Source organism: Cryptomeria japonica, chromosome 3 (assembly GCF_030272615.1).
Source record: "Cryptomeria japonica chromosome 3, Sugi_1.0, whole genome shotgun sequence".
Taxonomy (NCBI): domain Eukaryota; kingdom Viridiplantae; phylum Streptophyta; class Pinopsida; order Cupressales; family Cupressaceae; genus Cryptomeria; species Cryptomeria japonica.
Genome location: NC_081407.1, coordinates 633,537,016 through 633,556,684, shown reverse-complemented (window position 1 = coordinate 633,556,684; position 19,669 = coordinate 633,537,016). Strand labels below are relative to the sequence as shown.

The 19,669-nt window shown below is 32.1% G+C and overlaps 1 protein-coding gene across 1 annotated transcript; it reads right to left on the bottom strand.

Moving 5' to 3' along the window:
• Positions 1 to 15,115: 15,115 nt before the first annotated feature.
• LOC131072075 (pectinesterase) lies at positions 15,116 to 18,946 on the bottom strand. The gene is made up of 2 exons (XM_058008101.2): positions 17,680 to 18,946; positions 15,116 to 16,062 (listed from the first exon to the last, which is right to left on the bottom strand). Exons 1-2 carry the CDS (start codon positions 18,890 to 18,892, stop codon positions 15,368 to 15,370), a joined length of 1,908 nt encoding a protein of 635 aa, XP_057864084.2. The 5' UTR covers positions 18,893 to 18,946; the 3' UTR covers positions 15,116 to 15,367.
• Positions 18,947 to 19,669: the final 723 nt, after the last annotated feature.

Below are 19,669 nucleotides of genomic sequence, written 5' to 3'. Positions count from 1 at the left end.
GGCTATTTGAACTTACATCGTAGAACCTTGTCAAGAGTGGCCAAAAGAAGAGACACAATTGAAATTGATCTACTAAACCATTGTTGGAGTTTTAGTGGTATACTTCAAAGGTCGGACATGAAATTAAATGATGAAACTAAACAATTAATTACAAAATTTTGGCATGATAACACTAGAGTTTCATCAAATGTTAGAGATGTTTTAAAGTTAAGGGTGGGATCAAAAATTCGTGATCCTCATCCAAAACATCTTCTTGACATGACTCAAACTGAATTCTTTAAAAAATTTAGTGATGAATATGTGTTAATGAATTTACGAATTAGTCAAAGATCATTTGAAAAATGCAAACCCTGGTATGTTAAAATCAATAAACAAAGAATATCTTGTTGTTGTAAAACTCATGTCCAGTTTCGTTACTATTATGATGTTTTTCGATATATTCGTTGTATGTTGCATGGTAATGATCTTGTGCAGGATTGTGGTGTTTATGTTCCACCTGAAACTATAAAAGATTTTATTGGAAGTTGATTTTGTAAACCACCTAATGAACAATTATTTCTTTCCAGTTCATGCATTTATGGTCTTTGCAATTTATGTGGGAACTATTCTTCGATAGGTGAATGTTTGCATGAACATGTTTCATCTGAGTTTGGACAAAAAATGGTTGATGTTAGGAGATTTAAAAATATAGAATACCCTCTAAAGGATGGAAAGATGGGGAAACGTTTAGAATTGATTACAGAACAGAATAGTGTGAATGCATTTATTAGTGAGTTTAAAACTCATATTGTTCCAAAATATGTGAAACATTCCCAACATGCCCGATGGCTTGATGGACAGTTTCGCATATGCAAGAACACATTTCCAATTGGAACAATAGTATCAGTTGTGGATTTTGCAGAAAATTATACTCTAAAACCACAAGAGGAAACTCAATCACAATACTACAACTCAGTGCAAGTGGCCATATTTGTGCACATTATATATAGACATGACCATGACAGTATAGAAGATAACATAAATTTTTTTAGGGAGTATCATTTCTATGTTAGTGATAATCGATTACACTCTTCAGAGTTTGTCCAACATTGTTTCGAGGTATTTTATGATAATCTTAAGGAAAGAGAAATTGACATGAAACAACATATGATATGGTCAGATAACTGCACTGGACAATTCAAAAATGCAAGAATGTTTTATTGGCTATGCAAAGTTCACAAGATAACCAATGTCCAACATTTATGGAGTTTTTTTGAAGCGGGACATGGTAAGGGGGAACACGATGGAGCCGGTGCCTGTATAAAAAGAGCTCTTGCTAGAGAACAATTGAAATTCAAGGATGCAGTGAAATTCAGAGATGCTCGTGCAGTTGTAGATTGGTGCAATTCAAAGTTGTCAAAAGGATCAACTAAAAACTCTGCAATTCGACGTTTCTTCTGGTTGATAGAGGAAGATAGTATTCCTATTCGGCATGATTGTAATACCATCATTGGATCAGCTAAATGGCATTCGTTTAAGAGTTCTAATTCAAACACATGGACTATATTCACAAGGCAACTTGCTTGCTTTTGTCAGTTTTGTGTTTTGGAGATTGGGAATTTTGTGAGAATAAAGAATGGGTTGAAGAATGGCAACAAAGATCATTGACACCCATAGATGCAAATGATCCGCATGAAAGAACTGATGAAGATATGGATCAAATGTTTGCATCAAATGACTATGATCGCATTTCAGATCTTATACAACAAGGTAAAATTATTTTTGAAATTTGTTTTGATTTATTAAATAGTACATAAATTTATGAAATCTTACAGTGTATATTTTTGTTTTTATTTCTCATTAAATATTAAAATAAAATTGTTTTGTGCACAGGACATGTCTATGTTGTTGTTGCACCAGAGGACAATGAAGAGGGGACAGAGTATTGGTTGGCTCGATGTGTAGAGCCAAAACATAAGCTAACTACTCCTCGAGTAGATGATGATGGTTATGACTATCCAACAGGATCTGTGGTTGTTGTTGGCACTTGGCTACGCAAATATCTAACAAGAAAGAATGGATTGCCCGCATTTGAAGATTATGAATTAGAGAAAAAGATTATACATTACTCACATTTGGTAGTGGCAACTAATATAAAATTGGATAGATATCGTGGCAGGCCTGCTAATAAACAATTATGGACTCTCTCTATGGAAGAGCACGAGACAATTATAGATGCTTTGCAAAAGAGAGAGGATGCAGATGGTATAATAGAATGAATATCAAGTAAGTTATAATTTGAACCCTTAATCCACCTCCCTTTTAAAAGTCGCGATGCATATTATATATAGTATTTTAAATCATGAATCATAATTACAAAATCTAATCTACTAAAATTTTGTTTCAGGTCTACCACAAGTAGAAGGCATCAATGAAAACAAAGTTATTTGTGCATACTTTATGTTTCATTTTGAATAATTACAAGTAAGTTAAATTTTTGTACCCTTAAGGCAAATCCATTTGTATTTTAAATTCAATGTATCCTGATTATAAAAACTAATCATATGTATTTACTTTTTCTAGGTCTCTCAGAGTAGACTTGGCCTCAATGACTACTATATTGTTTGTGCATACTTTATGTTGTACTTTAAATTCAATGCATCCTGATTATAAAAACTAATCATATGTATTTTTTTTTCTAGGTCTCTCAGAGTAGACTTGCCCTGAATGACTACTATTGTTTGTGCATACTTTATGTTGTATTTTGAGAGATATAAATCCTTATTATTATAATTTAAATAGACTGTTTATTTTATTTTAGATATGTCTTCTTGATTACATTTTGTGTACAATATACATAAATGAGAGACTACTGGTCAAATGTATGAATGAGATAATTATGTTTTAATCAAGTTCTATTCATTATATTTGTTAAATGATACTTTTTGATTTAGAATATGTTATAATTATAAGATATGTTTCGATACTTAGTTCATGATGTATGCACATGTAGTTTATCTAATCACAAGAACTATTTAAATAAAATTCCAAAAATAAAATTACAAGTCCACATAATGCCTATAAAGTTGTTTAAGCACAACTTCCATAAATAAAATTTCAAGTCCACATAATATATAAAGTATGCGCAAAATTTCAAGTCCACATAATTTCAAGTCAATATATATGATCTAATGTGCACATAATTTCAAGTCCACATAATATCTAATGCGCACAATACACATAAAGTATGCACATAATATATATGATCTAATCCTATTATGAAACTATCCATATATATAAAGTATGTGTGTGCACGTGTAAACAAATATGTAAAGCCCGTAAAATAGTACATATCAGAGCCAAATAAACAGTAAAATTTCAAGTCCACATAATCCATATAATATCTAATCCATATATATGTCTAGATGGTAACATGATGTTCACTCCACATAATATCTAATGTGCACAAAATATATATAAAGTATGCACAAAATATATATGATCTAATCCTATTATGCAACTATCCATATATATAAAGTATGTGCACGTGTAAACAAATGTGTAAAGTCCATAAAAAAGTACATATCAAAGCCAAATAAATAGTAAAATCTAAGTGCTATCATCAATAACATCTCGTGGTCTCTTGTCCCCAGGACGTGGTCCAGATCCACCTGTCTCATGCTGTACAATAAAAAAATAATATTAAAATATTACTTGAAATTAACTATTAAAAGAATCATTTATCAAATATAGTAGAATTCGTAAATTAAGTTACAAACTTACCATATGCTCATCAGATCCTGTAGCAGTATCTCTCTTGTCCCCGGGACGTGGTCCAGATCCACCTGTCTCATGCTGTACAATAAAAAAATAATATTAAAATATTACTTGAAATTAACTATTAAAAGAATCATTTATCAAATATAGTAGAATTCATAAATTAAGTTACAAACTTACCATATGCTCATCAGATCCTGTAGCAGTATCTCCTCTAGCAGTATCTTGTGCAGTATCAACACCAAATGCAGTGCTAGCTAGCTCCTGTACAAGGTCAAATTCAAAGTGTCCAATTAAATCTTAAATTAAGAGTCAAAATAAGATCAAATTAAGTATTACATATTAATACCTCAAAGGATGTCGATGTGCGTTCAAATTGGCTCTGATCAAAATTATGAGGATAACCTATCCTAATGGTAGTGTCCACCTGCATACATGCATTTAATGAAATCATATTTAGTGAACATATATATGTGTACTAAATAATTTCAAGTAAAGTTACAATATTGTAAGAGTTCATATTTAAGTTAAGAATTATAAGATACATACCATAGATGGTGTCACAATAGTCAGACCCTCTTCTCGATGTGATGTAGAGGGTCCCTCATGACCTGAATCCTGGAGAAAGAAGCATTCAATGTATCAACATGAAAATTTATATAATATACGACGATAGCATATTAACTTAAAAAGATCTAGTACAATGTCTAGATAGAAATTTATACTATACCCCATAAGGTGTGCCGAGTTGTCTTCCAGTAGATGCAATATTGACTCTAATATTAGGCGTAGTCCTTATCTACATAAACAAAATTTATTTAATGAAGTATTAGATTGTATAAAAAAAGAGATGCACTTAGTTTATACCTATATTTAATGAAGTACATAAAAACATTGACATGTACATGTATATATATCTATACCTGGTCAAGATGAACATCCGAGCAAAGAAAATCCATATAAGATGTCATCATACTATCATCTGCTGCATCATGCTCATCTGGAACTGAAGTAGATCCTGCAGCAGTAGTAGGACCTACACACGTCTCATGACAACTCGAACACATATGTGACATCCATCGAGGAGCAGATGCCATGTGAGCAGCTTGCTCACTCAGGTTCCCTGTGAGGGAAGTCAAAGCATCTAATGTCGAAATGAATGATGTATTTTGGACATCTACAAGAATCGATGGAGCAAAAAGTGGAACTATGGGTGGATCTGGTAGGGGATTATTACTCCGTGCCCCTAATCTATGCTGTGGCATTCCACGACCAACACCCTGGAATGACTTAATATCAAAATAATTTGGTTTTTGGTTCATTACAAACTCACAGTATAATTTCTTCAAAAAATAAAAAGGGACCTCATAATTATGATGTGGTGGATAATCAAAAACCATCCACCATCTATCCCAAAAGTATCTAGCCATTTCTGGATGCACACACCACCTAATTGAAATTCTTTTCTGGTTAGGTTGCATTGGTTCTCTTGTTTTTGGGTTGGTAAAATATGGACATAAATGAGCTTTGGTTATTTTCAAATCTGTGATTTGTCTATAAGTTAAACCATCGGCATAAAAATCACGCAACTCTTGTCGTCGTCTATGAAATTGATCTAATTGAGAATCAACAGATCTAACTGACTCGACAACAGTTTGCATTGATTTTGCAAACTCTACAAGATGGGGTGGCGTGACTTGCTCATTTTGGATAGCAGCAATGTTTTGTTCAATCACTTGTAGGTTTTCATTAATTCGTTCTCTTAAACGAATTTCATCCAATCTAGGGGGTTGTGGTGGTGGTGGTGGTGGTGGTGGTGGTGGTGGAGGAGGAGGAGGAGGAGGAGGGGGTTGTGGTGGGGGATTTTCACCTAATAGTTCATCTATGTCAAAAACATCCATGATGGCAAAGAACTCCTGCATATATAAAGATATACATGAATTATATACAACTCTATGTCAAAGAAGAATCTATTTTACTAAATTAAAAAAAAACATTTATAAATAGTAACATTTCTATGTTGTTGAATGAGATACACATGAAATATATAATATAATATTGAACTTAAAAAAATATACATGTACATACTATTGAATCTTGAAATATAAAATTTGCGCACAAAACTTAATAAAAACTTTCAATGAAACATCATAAATCTATTAGAATTCAATTACGTAGTTTTGAGATAATTGTCATCAATTCATATTACATTGATTAGTCTTCAAACAATCTTAAAAAAAAACTAATCTCCCATGACTATAAATGACATACTTAAAACATATTATATTCTAAGTGGTTGTCATGTAAAGACAAAACATCAAAACTTTTGAAGAGTTAAGCATATTTCACCATTAAATTTCTCCCATAATCAAATCTACACAAGATTATAATTTACAAAAGGTCTTCAAAAAATATTATTTCCTATAAATCATTTATTATAAAACTCCGCAATCATTTGTTTTCATATATAATCTTTCTATAAAATTTAAGATATCAATCCATACACAAATTCTCTTACAAAGTTGAATAAGAAATGAAGGATAGAGGATTAAATACTAAGATTGTTTTGAGAGATCAATGGAGTAGATTGATTGAAAGGATTGTGTGCATTAGAAGCTTCCAAGTGGCAACTTAAATGTTTGGTGCACATGAGGAGTTCATGATCCAAGAAAGTTTTGAGGAAAAGGTCTTCTTAGGGGCGTATACACCAAGATGTTGTAAAAAAAGGTAGCCAAATGACCAAAAAAAGATAAACACGAGTGCGTTATTGGGAAATTCATTTAACGCATTTGAGGTCTTTTTTGTAGTGTTTTTTTCTTACACTATACTAGGCTTGTTTACACTATCGTAGGTTCATTAGGACTATCCTAGGTTCATTAGGATTGTCCCAAGTTCATTATTGCTTTCTTAGGCTCATTAGGACTTTCTTAGGTTCATTAAGACTGCCCTACATTCATTAGGATCATTTGAGGCTCATTGGGACTTTCAAAGAAATGTTGCTCTCTCATTAGGCAAGGAGGATATAGACCCTTTAGGTTCTCTCATGTTTTATAGACATTTGATAGGTTTTAAATTCGAAATATTCATTAATGGAGTTAGTCTAGTGTTTCTTGGTTAGTGAGGAGGATCAGTAGATGTACATCATTAAAGTTTACATAAGGGTTGCATTCAAGTCTTGAAATATTCCATCTCTTGTTCAAATATATGTAAGAAGGGGAGAACATTGGATATATTACATCATTAGATAGTTTTAGATTATAATAAAATATAAAATAAATTAATATTTAGATGTTGAATTATAGGTTAGTTAATAGTTAGTAATTAGTAAATTAGTTATTGATTGGGAAGTTGCATTCCCATAGGTTAGTTGGTTCATGTCCAAAAATAAGGACATGATGTAATGTTCAAATCAAGTTGTGATCTAGATTAAATTTAAATATCTTAGTTTTCATAATTTAAATTAAGATATTCATCTATAATAATGGTGTAGTCATTGTAATTATAATTTTTCACATAATACATACAACATCAATGCATTAAGCAAAAGAGGACAATTACAAGGATCAACATGTTCATGTAATGAATCACCATGATGACCATATAAGATGATAGATTTTAACTTAACAATTTGAAAGGTTACATAATCCTTGTAAGAAAATAAGGAATGAATGAGAATAGGTTATCATCATTTTCTAATACAAAAGAACTCAGACATTATCACTATATACATAGCCCAAAAAAAACTTATACATCCAAAATGACGTGGAAACAATATTCAAACCTCAAGGAATGTATAATAGAAGAATGAACAATGGAGATAATCAATTTCTCAATCTAGTCCTACAAAAAATTATTTATTTACTCTTGAGACATGAATTATGAAACAAATGGAAAAGTAAGTAACAAAGAAGATAAAATTATAATCTAATAAAATAGGAAAATAATACATCAAGGTACATTCTAATAGTCAACCTTGCTTTAGAATTTTTTTCTTAAAAATGCATCTACTATTTACTATTGGCACTTTCCCCTTTTAAAATATTTCACACCTTACCAAAATTACCCAATGGTCCAAAATGTTATTTTCCGCATGGTTTATGATATTCACCCTTTTCTAGCATGATAGTTTAACTAAGTAGGTGAGAAGTAAAAAAAATGCCAAGATCATCTTATTTTTAACTCCAAATTTTATATTGAAGGTTTCAAAGGGTTCCTCTAAAATAATTTTAATATAATTAACTAATAAAATGTAATTTTTAACCAATAAACCAAGAAAAAGATTATATTTTAAACGCTAGTGAATGTCTAGGCCAATATAAGACAAAATGGTCTAACACTAAGCATGTTGTCACATATTTTCTAAATAAATTATTATAATATGGATATAACCATTGAGTTTTAAAATTAATTAGCCTCAATAAAAAAATCTCAATTTCTATATATTTCATAAATGCATAATTATTATAATATGTTCGGTTTTATTTCAATTTCATTTTCGAACATTTTTGTTTTTGTTTCCATTTCATTTTTGGTTTTTTGTTTGTGTCGATTTCATTTTCGAACGTTTTTGTTTTTGTTTCCATTTCATTTTCGGTTTTTTGTTTGTGTCGATTTCATTTTCGAACGTTTTTGTTTTTGTTCCCATTTCATTTTCGGTTTTTTGTTTGTGTCGATTTCATTTTGTTAATTATCTAGGTTTGGTTTTGGTTTCTAAATTTGTTGATTACGGTTTAGGGTTAACTGTTCAAAAATATTTTACATCAAAATCAAGAATTTACAAATATAAAAAATAATTTATTTATATGCTACTATTAAAAAAAACTAAAATAATAAAAAAAAAACTAAATAATACACAAAAAAAAGAGAAAAATACACAAGAAAATTATGAAATGTAAAAATAGATGACAAAATGTGTACCTGGGATAGTGGTGGAGGCTTGAAGTGGAAACCACAGCACGGGGGCCCGTTTTCAATATCCTTTTGTGTAACAGTAAAAATGAAAAATTATCCAAAAAAAAGGGTAAAAATAGCTTTTCAAAACGGGCCCCCGTTTTTTAAAAACGGGCCCCCGTTTTGTTTACAAACGGGGGCCCATTTTGTTTAAAAACGGGGGCCCGTTTTATTTGGCTTCGGCACCCCGTGACCTTTCGGCTCGGGAGGCCGAACCATTAACGGGCCCCCATTTTTTAAAAATGGGGGCCCGTTTTGCGGAGCGCGTTTTCCAACGCACAGACTTCCGCGAATTTGTGACTCATTAGCTTGCACATACCCTGTGGTGCAATGCAACTTTTGAAGTCATCCCAAGGAATTTATGTTTCTTAATAATTCTTAACAAATGTAGGTGTTTTTGGTGGACAATACTACTGTGTCAACATTTTGCTCGAACATTATATGGAGACATTCAATGTAATTCATAAGGAGGTATCTTCTTGATATACTTCCACCTCTTGATTTATAATATTGCATTTGGTTTCAAAGAATCATTAGTTGACTTTGTTGTTCATGTTGTTTATAATCCATACTTTTTTTAATATTTATATGCAAGCATTGTTATACACAAGCTTCGATTAGGACATGAGGTTACGATGGAAATGCATCCAACATTGGAGTTCATGTTGCTTTCATTGTTCAATTAATTTTAGCCAGTTTTCTTTCATTAATAATAATAATTTTTATAATATTGCAATGCAAGTGTCTTCGAGAGTAACACTAGTTGGAGCTCTACGTTATGGAATGAGGATATCAGGGGCACATGTACTAGTTGTGTATCTAGGATAGCTTGATAGTAGGAATCATTGATGTATTTGTACATAAGGACATATAAAATATGAAATATGAGAATTATTGGCTATACTGATGGTGGAATGTATGCAAATTGTGATGATTATGAATGTCATGTGTATGTTAAAAAATGTCACATGCATGTGTAATCATGATTAAGTGTGTGGAACATATGCAAATAATGACCATTATGATAAAAAGATGCATAGACTAACAAATCTTATGAATTTACACCTACTTATGTGTGCTCACAAATGTCATGTGTATGTGTAATACTGATTAAGAAAATAGTGTAAAAAACCATGACCTATCATGTCAAAATTTTCATTTAAATTCAACTTATATCAATATTTTTTCAAATGTTATCTCTTGTATTGATAAGGTCATAAACATAGACTATGATAATTAATATACATAACCTTTATCAAATTGTTTCATATATAAGTTTGGATCATGAAGTCTATTACAAAAGACTTGAGTCATGGAATAATCATGAATCATAATGTACAAATCACTTGGAGGTTACTTCAAGCCATAGAGATACTTTATTGCCCTACAAACTAAATGTTCTTGTCTTAGAATTTAAATCCTTGTGGCTAGTTCATTTAGGTATATTTATCAATTTCACTAATAAAAAATATATAGTTTTTACATCCATTCGGTAAGGATACTAATTGAAATGAGTTACCAATGCTAGATAAGAGTGCTTACAGAATTGATCTTTGTTAATGGAGATTTTTTTTATGTGTATTGAATTCTTTTTTCTTGAGAAATCTTTGGCCACTAATATTTTCCTATGTTTTTCAACGCCTCTATCAAAATATGACACCTTATTATACACCCACTTATTGTTGACCATGTTCTTTACCTTGGGTAATTCTACTATTCATAGGTTTTACTCTTTATAAAATATTTATATTAATTCTACATTTATTATTACCATTTATCTTTTATTATTCCCATTTATATTGTCTTCATTGATACAATTTTTTTTTCCCTCCTAAATGATATTTCGTTTAATACTGATCACTTTTATGCTCTCCATCTCCATAATTGTGACATGTGATGTCTTTATCCCTTTTATAATTAACCTTTCAAATTTTCATTAAAGTTTTCCTCTTCTAAATTTATGTTTATATGGTTTTTATCTTGGTTTCTTCCATTTCCTTTGATAATTTTATGTTGATTCCAATGATTTTGTTATCTTTGATTATAAGCATTATATTTAACTCCAGCAACAAAAAAATTGGGAGCTCTTTCTAGTCTCACCTATTAATTTTTAAGCATGTCCTTTTAATTCAATAAATCCCCATATATACTTTTTCCTATTTGATATTGTCAAATTTTCTAGTTAGCTCTAATGTTCAAATGAATTTATGATACTCACCTAGAGAACTTTTAATAAAAAGATCTATAATTTTTAAGCCTTCCTATTCCATATTCATCATTGCAAGTTAATTTCTTAGATTCTTCAAATTTACAATATGATCATTCATTCTATATCCTCCCTTCATTTTAAAAGGATATATTAGCTTGCAATATTCACAAATTCTAATTTTATAGTTCTTTCATACATTTTAAAGTTCTCCATAAATTTGTTTATCTTTCAAGATACTAAATTGTATGAGGTCTAATCCATAGATTATTTTTTCATAGAATAGTTACCTATGCATGCATTCATATACATTTTATCCCATTTTTCATACTTTGTTTCATCTATATATTTGTCTTCTATTGCTAGCTCACATTAACCGTTCAGTTATAAAATTGATTCAATATTGCAATTTCAATTTATATATTTAGAACCATCTAAATTTATACTAACCACAATATTACAGCTTTTAAACGTGGCTATGAATAGAAAAAATAAATTCCTTGAGAGGACATATATAATGGATTGAAAATTGTAGCCCTTATAGATACATTATAAATTTTTGTCTCATTGTACCTTAGTTTAAACTAGATAAAAAGGGAAATTGTAAAAGTTGTGGTATATAAAGATGAGAGAGAGCTTCATTAAAATCTTAACTTTAACAATGAAGTCATCTTTATTATTTACAAAATATTTTAAACTCTGATTTTTAACAAAAACAAACAAAAAAAAGCCAATCGAAAATTACATAAATACTTCAAACTCTAAACATTTCACATAATAACCCATGGATAAATTGAGAGATTCCTTGTAAAAAAAGAAATAAAATGACACATGGAATGGGTGTAAGTGATGGATAAAAATTATAAAGTGATTGCTAGTCATTTCTTATATTAAAGAATGGTTTAATGACAAAAATGTTTTACACCTTTTTTTTTGGCAATTTATTTATTTATTTTCAAATAACTCTAATTTGAGGAGTTTTTCCAAGATTCACTCCAAAATAAATTTTCTTTTTAAAGGTTCACATCATCCATGTGTTTTCATTTGACTCATCTACAAGGAGTCACAAGTAAAAACTGACCTTCATAACAAACACCATCACCTAAATTTATCAATTAATCTAAGGGTTTCCATCCCAAAAATAGCTTCATTGCAACTAGGAGTGGCTCTATTTGATTCTCTGGAGTAGGTCATGTGGATGAATAACTATTGAAATAAATAGAAATGGTGATTATATTTGTCCTCTTATGGTTTCAATCAAAACAATACTATCCTAAATAAGAGCACCCCGCCTATTTTATTCTTCAACATTAGTAAATTTCCACAGTCTATTTGATTGAGTGTATGCTTTTGGATTCGATTGTGTGAGAATTTTTGCATCAACGTTTTGGATCACACTCCGCAATCCATCATCAGGATGATAGAGAGCATATTTTATTCTTCTTGATATATAGTTGGTTGTATTCACCTTCATAATGGATATCTCTTCTATTAATGATAGGTCTTCACCAATTAAAAACTTCTATCTAAATAGAATATGGCTCATAACTCTCTCCTAAAACAAACATCTTACAACTCCAAGTACCCCTAAAACTCATTTATAAACCTCATAGGTTCACAACCCATACAACTCTCTTAACCTATTGCTACACTAGCTTTAAACCTTAGAGTCTATAACTAAGATGATATAGTCAACAAGTACAAATCCATATCACAAGATTTGCTAAACTCTTGATACTATGTAAATAATAATTACAAGAGAAATGAATAAAGAGATTACATAACTTCTAATTGACTACTAATTTTCTTATTCATAATATTACAAATTTTATAATAAAAATACATAAAATTATATTATCTATATTTTTTATTTATTGCAATTAATTAAAATAAATTTACAAAGTTAATTGTGAATGTTGATAGCAAGTAAAGGAACAATGATGAATAGGCTTACTCATTGAGTATGTTTGAACTATGCTTACTACATAAATTAATTCATTCTAATAACCAAGAAATTACAATAATAATAAAAATAGGAAGAAAAAGTTGAAATAAATTTTACTTAAGAAAAATTGTAAGTGTGAAGTAGACTTTTGCACCACATAACATGGAGTGCTACAGATTTGAATAGTAGAAGGGAGACAAAGACAACTTTATATTTTCATATCGAATTATAAAAAATCTGAAACATTTATTATTTTTAAATTAATATTTTTTTTTATATCTACCATGCTTTGAAAAAATCCAATTAGAAAATAATTATTCCTAATTTTCAACCGAGAAAAAACTAATAAAATATAAAATTTTAACTAATAATTTCTTATTTTTTATTTATTTTAAGAATACAATAATGGCATCCTCACTCTCTTGCTCCCCCTGCTCTCCTATCCACGAGTCCATTTCAAATGGCTCTTCACCAGGTTTTGATTTCGAGCTTCTTGACGAGGTTTGTCATGCTCAGCACCTCCATTATGTTTTTATGGTGGCAAGTTCTATTGCTTCTTCAGGTTGCTTGTCACTTGCGGCTATCTATCTTGATCTGCTTGGTGTGTTGGGGTCTTTTGATTTAGTTGGAGTTGATGGGTTTTATGTCTCTTCATTTGTCATGGCTAGCGCAAGTGCGTTATGTAAGGCTTGATTTGTAGGTTTCTACATCTATGGGTTTCTCTGCCTAATCTACATGGTTGGATTTATGAGCATTGGACTATTTTGGTTGAGGGTAAGATAGAGAGTTTTTTTTGTGATTTTCTTTCATTCTTATGAGGGTAGAAAAGTTGTGTTTGATGATGGTGTATGGATGTGGGGTATGCATCCTATTTTGACGCAACCCTAGTTTCCTTCTTTCAATCTTTTGAAGGAATCTATTGATATTGTGTCTATTAAGGTGATTTTTCTTTACCTCCCATTACAATTTTGGTGTTCCTCTACCAATGAAGCCATTGATAATGCTCTTCGTCATTTCTTGAAGGTGGGCATTACTTTAAAAAGATTCATCCATACTTGTTTTTCTCATATTTTGGTGGAAGTTGATTTATCAAAGGACTTGCTTGGTCAAGTTGTGCTTCAAGTTAATGGCTAGAGTGGTCCCAAATGGTGGATTATGAAGGAATTCCACTTCATAGTAGATGATGGTTTGCTACTAGGCATGTCATAGAGGCTCTTGCAACTTGTCTTCTTCTTCTTGGTGGAAGAATGCTCATTGTGATCACCTTATGCTTTATCTTAATGATTTTTTTTACAGATTTTGATAATCTGGAGCCACCCTCTCCCATTCCAAAATATCCTCTTTTTGGTTCTGGTGTGTCTCCTATTACACTAACTAGTGACATTGTTCCTCATAATTATGGTTTGCCTTTAGTTTCTATAGGTCATGTTAAGTTTGTTTCGTCTATTTGTTCTTTAGATGGTGGTGTGCAATTTTTGAGAGGGTTTATCTCCCCTCTTGTTATAATTTATGCTCTGTATGCAATTCTTATGTTTCCATTCATCATGATGAAGACCTCTTTTTAAGTTGTGGTTTCAATGGAGATATTCGTTAGGTATGTTTAATCTTCATGACAAATTTATCATTTGCAAAGGATGGTGAAGAGACATGTTAGGAGATTAGATTTAAAGGGAGCCTTCTTTTTCTTTTGATAAGCATTTTGTTTAATGTAAAGTAAGAATTTTAAATATCTTTTGATATGCGATTAATTTTTGCATTTAAAGATAGTTTATGATTTAATATAAATTAATATTTTAATTTTTTTAATAAGATAATTTTATATTTATAATATTATTCACTTAAATATTATTCTAATTATTAATCAACATTCTTATAATTAAAATATTTTTTTAATTGCTATAATTCCATACCCACTCTGCCTTAAAAAAAGTTTAAAAATTATTTAAAAAAAGAAATTAATATTTTAATGGATATATGATTAAGTGAACACTTTGATGATTAAAAAAAAACTTGCACACAATCAAATCCAAAAGTCGTTCTCTTAATTATCATAGATTACAGAAATTTGATAGAACTGAAATATATAATTGCAACAATATTATATATCATCAAAACTCTAAAAAACACCACTCAAACCACCATGGACGAACACAGATTTGCAAAGAAGAACTTGGACACCATGGACGAGCACACATTTGCAAAGAAGAAGAACGAACTTAAGTTGGACACCATGGACGAGCACACATTTGCAAAGAAGATGAACGAACTTAAGTTGGAATTAAAAAATAGTAACAATACATAACCAAGAACAATATAACTAATTCTTTAACAAGTATATCGTTGTGGCAATAACCAATCAAATACCCGCCAACATCCAAAAACAGTTATCTTGAAATATCAAATCAGTAGACGGACGGGATTCCATAAACTGATTCATAGCACCCGCTGAGATTTCGCACCAGGCATTATGAGTAAAATTATCATGGTACAGTTTCCAGCCTTGATTCTGACTAAGCCAAGCCTCCATTGAAAGAAATTCCGGTAGAGGGCAACCATTTAGATCCAGAAATGAGATTATCGACTGTGAAATTATTGGCCTCTTCTGCTGTTTTAATAACACTATATCCGCCCCATTTCACCCGATTGTTGACATTTGCACCAGGTCCAGTGTTCATATATTCTCTATAATGTAAGCTTTCCAATGCAAAATCTTCAGACCATTCCAGCCAGCCAGCGGGATGAATTAGATCATCTAGAAAAGTTTTCATGAAGACTGTCCGCGAGTGCATTTTCCACGGCCTGCCCAGGTAAGTCGGGAAGGAGTTCTTCACAGGAGTAAGATCTCTTCCAGCCACAACTCTACAGTTTTGGATGCAAATTCCTGTGTTCTGGTATGGATCTTGCCTGCCCTGCGCAGTAATAGTGTTCTTCTGATTGCGCATTGGCCTTCTAACAATAATATTGCAGTTCTGCAAAACCACGGCTGCGTTGCCGAAAATGAAGTCGACAGTTCCATAGATATTACATTCTCTATAAAACTGTCGAAGGGAGTGCACATATAATGTGTCCTGGTAACCGAAAATATTGCAGCGGTAAATGGCAGAGTAATCGGCCCCCACGCGTAGAGCAACGGCCTGATACTTGCTCGGCCCTGCACTGTTCGCGAAGGTCATGTCTCGTGCGATAAACCCTCGGCCGGTTGCAGCTGCGTTCATCAACGGATTAACGCTTGTTATTGTTCATTTTCGCAAGAAATAATTTCAACTTTAACTACAGAAAATGCAGAGGAAAAGAATCTGTGAAAATTTACAGGTTTGAAATCTTTCTCATGTAAAACATGTTTTGGAAGCAGCAGAATTTGTGAGATTAGATCCATTTCTGTAAACAATATTTCCATTTGAAATAAGAAAGACGAGAGAATGAATCTAGTTGAAGAGAATGAGTTGCCATTTCAATTTAAAATCAATGGATTAACGCTTGTTATTGTTCATTTTTCGCAAGAAATGATTTGAACTTTAACTACAGAAAATGCAGAGGAAAATTATCTGTGAAAATTTATAGGTTTGAAATCTTTGTCATGTAAAACGTGTTTTGGAAGCAGCAGACAATGAGATTAGATCAATTTCTGTAAATTATATCTCCAATGGATATAAGAAAGACCAGACAATGAATCTAGATAAAGAGAATGAGTTGCCTTTCAATTTTAAATTCACACTGTCAAATTTAAATTAAATTCAAAGACTGCAAATCAAGAAAAAGAAACAGAAAATTTATTCAAGATGTCGATAAAGGATTGAGATGATGTTTTGATCCGTGCGGAACAAGTGCAGAGCACGACCTTTTTTAATCTATATATTTCTGTTAAACTTGTTATGGTTCATTTTCGCAAGAAATAATTTGAAATTTAACTACAAAAATGCACAGGAAAAGAATCTGTGAAAATTTAAAGGTTTGAAATCTTTCTCATGTAAAACATGTTTCGGAAATGAGATTAGATCCATTTCTGTAAATAATATCTCCATTGGAAATAAGAAAGACGAGAGATCAGTTGAAAAGAATGAGTTCTCTTTTCAGTTTTAAATCCACATGGTCAAATTTGAAATAAGAAAAGAGACAGAAAGTTTATTCAAGGTGTCGATATAGGATTGGGACGATTTGGTGATCCGTGCGGAAAAAGTGCAGAGCACGAACCATTTTAATCTATATACTTCTGTTAAACAAAAACATCTCATTTTCTTTTTAGCAAGAATTTTTGTAAAGAAGTTGACTGTTTGATTGTTTAGATACAGAAAAGAAATCTCGAGTATCTTGTTTCATCATTTATAAGTTTATGATAATATTTTAGCGGAATATAATATTTTCAAATATATTGTAAATAGTAGTTAGTCAGATTTTTTCTGGTTTCACCAGATGGCCGACAGATAGAATCTTGGACTTAGCAGCATGGGTCCCTTATTCTTTCAAGCAAGAACTAAGATAATTTTTATGGATTATTCAGGATTTCAATAAAGAACATAAAAAAATCTTAGGATGCTCTAGCTGAACTATCAATCTTCTTTACAACACCAAATTTTTGGTAGGCTTCTTGATCCTTTTAGATATGGCTAATGTCTCCTCTGGAGCTTCCAGGAGAAAGAAATGGACAGGAAGTTTCCCTCGTCACTGTGCATGGAAAAGCTCCAACCAGCAGAGACGAAGAGGAATTTCCTCGCTGTAGCCATAGGAATAGTCTTAAGCTAATACTAATACTAACATATAATTCTGATCACATCTTTTTCCTAATCCGCATATAATTTAGTTGAATAAAAGACAAAGATCATACCAAAAGTTGCAGAACGGAAAGTAGTGCAACCATCCTTGACGTTTCTGTGGGAAGCAACAATGGTCTTCGTCCTGCCCTCTCCAATCAACATCACATTTATCTTTTTCTTGGAAACAACCACATTTTCGTTGTAAATCCCCTGCCTGACAAAAATAATATATCGCTCCCTGCTATAGGATGGCGCATTATTGACAGCCTCTGTAATAGTCTTGAAATGCCCAGTGCCGTCTTGGGCTACAGTCACATTCGCCAGCAAAACACCAGAATCTTGCATTCGTAAGAGCCTCCAATCCGCCACCGACATCCACTCAGGAAACTCTTCATCAAGTGGCTCAGAAATTTCTTTACCCTGTTCCAGAAGCGGACGCCGACTGTGCTGCAGGGGATGCGAGACATGAAACATATTAGTTTCCAGGCTGTTTTTCGGAAAGGAGATCTGGACCATTGCCAAAGCATTGCTTATAGATTTTGCCAAATCATAAGATCTTTCCTGTAGCGGAGTGTTTGCATTAATGCCCGACTCTTGCAGGCCATCGAGGCAGGTTTCCTGGTTCGTAAGAGCTGCACTGAGCCATGTCTGGATGTCCACAATCTGGGCATTTGAGGGATCGATGCCCAATCTGGCTATCTCCGCTTGCGAGTGGTTGAGGTGATATATGGAATCTTGCAACAGCTCCATACAATCTTCCACTGCCATTTTCTCTGTAGATTCCATGCCCTGAGGGGCTACTTTCAGAGCTACACTGTATGCTTCTTGGATTCGACCCATTGTAACATTCACAGTAATATGGGCAAAATTCTTGGGGCTTTCTCTTTCTGCGTTGGGATATGACAGCAGAGTAGAAACGCAGAGCTCTGGGTACAATGTTTTATTACAGGCCGAATCGATGGCTTTTGAACTCCCTGCCCAACTTGCTCCGCCATTGTGGAATTTTCGCTTGCGAGAAAGTGGGATACCGAGGGACAAAGCCGTGATGGCAGCAGAGAGAAAGAGGAGTGAGAATGCCACAAGGCATGCGATTCTTTTCCTGCCCAATTTCTTTTCTCTGCGGCGTGGTAAGCAACAGCAGGACCTCATGGTGGAACTCAAACAATTGAAGCAAGAGAAGCAACAGCGGGATTCTTTTCTTTGACAAAATTGGTGCAAGACGCAGACGTCAGTGCCAAGAACGCCCGAGAGAAGAAGTTCGACAGAGCCAGAACCTTGCGCCATTGGTATAAGCCATTTTGAATCAAGCGCCTAAACATTTATACTTTAAAAGGTGAAAGATTCAGACCATACCACTTAAAAATAGTTAAAATGTTTATTTAAAAAGTTCATATATGAATATCGGTCCAAGGCAAATAGTATCTGACAACGAATTATTGTGTTGATAAGTGATGTATGATAAGTTTTATTTTTATACTTAATCTTTCATTTAAGTTTTAAAAATATTTAATTAATTTTAAAAATGTAAATTATTTTTTTAAGCGTTGCATAGAATTATTACAACAAACACAACAAAAGAGTGCTAAAAATGCGTGTCAACAAAATATATTAATTAATTTATTCTAACAGCCCCCCTAAATTAATTATACTAACTATTCTAAATATCCTTATATAATCTAACAAATATGGGTCTTGACCTAAAGCCTTATTAGCTACCCATTTACAATCACTTATTCACTTAATATAATGGTAGGAATTCACTATTATCCCCCTTGAATTACAACCTTTAGAGAGTCATGTGACTTCTTGTAAACCTAAGATTTTTGAAAAATACAAACTTAGTCTCATGGATCTGATCTTCTGATTTACAATATTGAAGATGAATCACCTATTGTTGGATGTGATGTCTAATATAATGATGATAAACCTCTATATGCTTTGTTCGAGCATGAAACATTGTATTTTTGGACAATAAGATGACACTTTTATTGTCACAATGAAGTACTAAAGGTCCTGCTTGATGTTGCTTGAGTAGTGAGAGAATATCTCGTACCCAAGTTA

What these genes read in the sequence shown, in the direction of transcription:
- LOC131072075 (XM_058008101.2), bottom strand. Translation starts at nt 18,892, where the DNA reads ATGGCGCAAGGTTCTGGCTCTGTCGAACTTCTTCTCTCGGGCGTTCTT. An exon ending in TTTCCGTTCTGCAACTTTTG is followed by an intron (nt 16,063 to 17,679) that starts GTATGATCTTTG and finishes TGATGAACGCAG; the next exon opens with CTGCAACCGGCCGAGGGTTT.